We start from the raw sequence: 3,952 nt of genomic DNA on the forward strand, positions 1-3,952 counted from the left end.
ATCACATATGTATATTTTGCTGTCACATGTATATATTTATAAGCCACTATACCTAAAATAATATTAATGTGACAATGCAGTAAATAAATAAATAAAATACTTCGGTTTATATTTTTATGCTTGTTCAAAAATGTCTCGATATGTTTACAAAAAGATTACTTATTAGTTTTATTTGTAATATTTTTTTTTGTAAACTATACTGCTTCGCTTTATACATGTATTTGAACAATGGTAGCGCGAGCGTGAACGAACGCCAGTCGAGTCGTGAGCAGAAGGGTTAACGGGGAAAAATAAGATCGAGCATTTCAGAAAATCTTTATAAAACCATACGGAGGCATATGAAATATCCAACCGAGATTGATATTTGACTATATTAATACGCTTAAGAACCCTTACACATTTCAAACATGCGCCTCCAATTTCGGGTTTTCTACCAGGTAACCTATCATAAAATCGAATTTTTTTTCCGAATTTCATTACTCAGAAAACGGTTCGATTTTTTTCATTAGTGCAACACAGAAATGTCTTACAGCAGAAGTATCGTTTGTCCGAAAACCTATTATTGGAATAATGATTACACATATGTATTCTTTGGGCAGAAGTTTGTTTGGTCTAATAATGTTTGTTATACTGTCTGTTTTCCATATAATTTAGATTGCTGAAAATTCATTTCGATAAAATTATAATTCTTAGAAATAATTGTACCGCCATACAATTTTACTGTCCAGCTCCAAAATTGTGGACTGTACTGTGCTGGCGCACAGCAAGTCCACTTACGTAATTTTCGTCATACCATTGTGCTATGTTTTTGCTGTAATCTGAAATGTAATTTAAAAACAATGGTGTGGGTTTAAGTTAGGTTAGTATATGAAAAAGCCGCAGGAGCCGAGCGAGCGTGTCGCGGCAGCGGCCGGCGAGTGCCACCCCGTACGACCCCCTTCTGTAAGTTTAGGTTAGGTTAGGATGTGAGAAAGCAGCACGATCGGAATGAGCGAAGCGAGCGACTACAACTCGATCAAATTAACTTGCATCTCGTTTACCATATTTTCTAAAGATGCGAGGTGCTTTAATTTGACGAGTTATATTGTGCGACACGTTCTAATACTTTTAATATCTGTAAGACATAATATAACAAAAATGTATCATGGACATTGTTTTTTTTTTTACAAAATAAAAATATTCAATTAGATACATTGGTCAATCGGTTTGTTGGGGAAATAAAAATCGGGAAAAGAATAACTTGTCAATATGTCAAAATAGTGAAACATTAAATGGTGTAATGAAAAAAACCGTAACGTGTTTTCGAACAAATGAAACAAAATCTATACAATAAAAATCTAAAAGTTTTCGGAGAAAAAAATTCTGTAAATCATGTTTCCAGCTTGTGATAGGTAACCTTTCTACCACAGTGTAATAGGAATTGGTTGGACTGTGCTTTTCCTGAGCCTGACATACTGCACTTTAATACACTGTCTTTATTCTATGTGTCTGTTATTTAAGAATTAATACCATACCCAAGTGGAGTAGGTACTATGCTATTTATCTAATGTCTCTGCATAAATAACGAATTTTGCTGTTTTTGTCCCGAACGTGCGAACGAGCTCGGAGAACGGATTCAGAGATTTAGATTCAAAATATTGAAAATTTGAGTGTTGAAGAAAGTTCACCACTATTAGAATACGTATGTAATTCCTATTGGGTCATGCATCGTGGCAAACTATGACTAAACCCTCTCTTCAGAGCATAGTTTCCTAAAGTGGTCCCTATCGCCCTCCAGTGGGCGGTGAAGAGTCCTAGGGCGGTAGGGGTCTTGGAAGCAATTGGGGCGCGTGGACGCTGTCCAGGGGGTGCTACCGCATTAAAAAAAAACCTGTATTATCTACATAAACTACACTACATATATATTTTTTTTCCTTGTGATTTTTATGTTAAGTTAATATAAAAATATGTGTTTGGGAGTTGAAGTTTTTTTATCTTGCCTAAGTGGGCGGTGAGCCAAAAACTTTGGGAATCTGTACTTTAGAGGAAACCTGCGCTCAATAGTAGGACGCATAATGGGGTTGAATGGTTATGACGATGAGGTATAAAAGTCAACAAACTGAAGAAAAAAGTATTATAAACGTGCTACTGTAAAAAGATAGTTTATATTGATTAATACATTGGTAAAAAAAGTTAATGCATATTATAGGTTAGTGTCCGGCAAATTAGGAATAACCTCCTACGATATGTTGAAGACTGGGCCGTTTGGAGGAAATGTAAATTAAATATACTTTATTTAACTAGGTAGGTAAGTGAGTACTTTTAATACCAAATTATTTATTTATTTTCCTTTAAAAAGGTTTTGCGCAACGGCTTGATAAAGTCATATAATTTTGTAGGTAGGTAGGTACGTACGTGTACAGGATCAAGGGCAAGAGTTAAATTCAATTTATAGGTACAGCTAGCGATATGAACGGTCTAAATTCCAAAGTGTCAAACTTACTGTGTTGTTCATACTTACTTCCTATTCAACAAGGTTCTGAAATTACAAAAAGGATGTAAGGAAAAATCATATTTGCGAAAGACCAACAGTAGTAAAAGTAGAGCAACATTTTGCTTTTGCTTATGATTATGCGTACGGTGCTAATGCTTACGCTTTAGCACCGCCTTTATCCATATCAACAAATACATATTAACAACCAAAGGATGGCCTAGCAATAAGCTTGATTAAGTGTCTATAAATGGAAGCAGTCAACACTACGATGGGTACTATTCCCATATCACACCTAGCGGCCAAGCGGCCGCGGAATTCAACGCAACACATTAGATACAATACAATCCTTTAGATAAGAGCAAGAATATTTTTATTTTGACATTATTATAATCTTATTGGTAGTAGCTAAACAGAAAACAAGAAAATTCAGAAAAAATATTTATTTTGTACAAAAATATGAACAATAACAACAACAATTTGCATTTTTAATATACACTCGTAAAAAGTGTTATGAAACACAAGGTGATCAGTGCTTGCCGTGATGGAATCCCCAGCTCTTGTGATCATCATGACCACCCTTCTTGCCATGGTCGTGATGGCCATGATGATGTTCCTCGTGTCCGTGGTGTCCTTTGTGACCGTGGTGGCCCTCATCGTGATGCCCCTTGTGGTGGTGCCCGTGATCGCCATGGTGACCCTCGTGGTGGCCTGAGTGGTGTGAACCGCCCTTTTTATGGCCGCCGCCATGAGACCCGTGATGTCCGTGATGATGGCCGTGCTTGTGGTGCTTACCCTCATCATGGTGGCCATCGTGGAAGTGGTGGTCCTTGTGAAAGTGATCCTTGTGGTACTTCTTGTGGTACCCATCGGTATGTTCACCTTTATCATGGTGCGACTTGTGGCCGTGCTTTCCTCCCTTGTGATGATGCCCGTGCTCGTGATGTCCACCGTGGTGATCGTGTTCGTCCCAGTGCTTTTTGTGACCGCCACCGTGCGCATGGTGGTGTCCCCCATGATGGTGTTTGCCGTAGTGACCGTGGTCGCCTTTGTGGTGGTGATGATGCCCCTTATGGCCCTTGTGGCCGTGGCCGCCGTGTTCGTGGTGATGATGGGCATGGTGGTCGTGGCCACCGCCACTCTCGTGGTGATGGCCGCCACCGCCGCCACCGCCGCCACCGCCGCTTTTATGGCTGGCAGCTACGGCTTGGTCCTCAGCTGCCTCGTGAGCGACACATGCCGTTGCCAGGCAAACCACTCCTAGCACTAACAAAGCCTTCATATTTACGAGGGTACTTCCTTAGTAGGTATCTACCGAAAGGAAGTCCGGCTGTAACTGACCTCTGAAACGTTGATTGCCTATTTATATTATCAAGTGGTAGCACTGCAGTCTGGCGGTGGAGAAATTATTCCGCAAGCTACTAGTTCAGGGACAAATGATAAAAAGCAACATCGTTTCATTTGCGCGGTTGTTTCATCGAG

The 3,952-nt window shown here is 39.6% G+C and overlaps 1 protein-coding gene across 1 annotated transcript; it reads right to left on the reverse strand.

The window, feature by feature from the left end:
* Positions 1 to 2,999: 2,999 nt before the first annotated feature.
* LOC113227112 (histidine-rich glycoprotein-like) lies at positions 3,000 to 3,752 on the reverse strand. Its single transcript, XM_026459989.1, has one exon. It carries the CDS (start codon positions 3,750 to 3,752, stop codon positions 3,000 to 3,002), a length of 753 nt encoding a protein of 250 aa, XP_026315774.1.
* Between the last annotated feature and the right edge of the window lie 200 nt (positions 3,753 to 3,952).

Source organism: Hyposmocoma kahamanoa, unplaced genomic scaffold (assembly GCF_003589595.1).
Source record: "Hyposmocoma kahamanoa isolate Upper Pololo Valley unplaced genomic scaffold, ASM358959v1 202, whole genome shotgun sequence".
NCBI classification, from domain to species: domain Eukaryota; kingdom Metazoa; phylum Arthropoda; class Insecta; order Lepidoptera; family Cosmopterigidae; genus Hyposmocoma; species Hyposmocoma kahamanoa.

Coding starts and splice junctions, on each gene's coding strand:
- LOC113227112 (XM_026459989.1), bottom strand. CDS start 3,752: ATGAAGGCTTTGTTAGTGCTAGGAGTGGTTTGCCTGGCAACGGCATGT.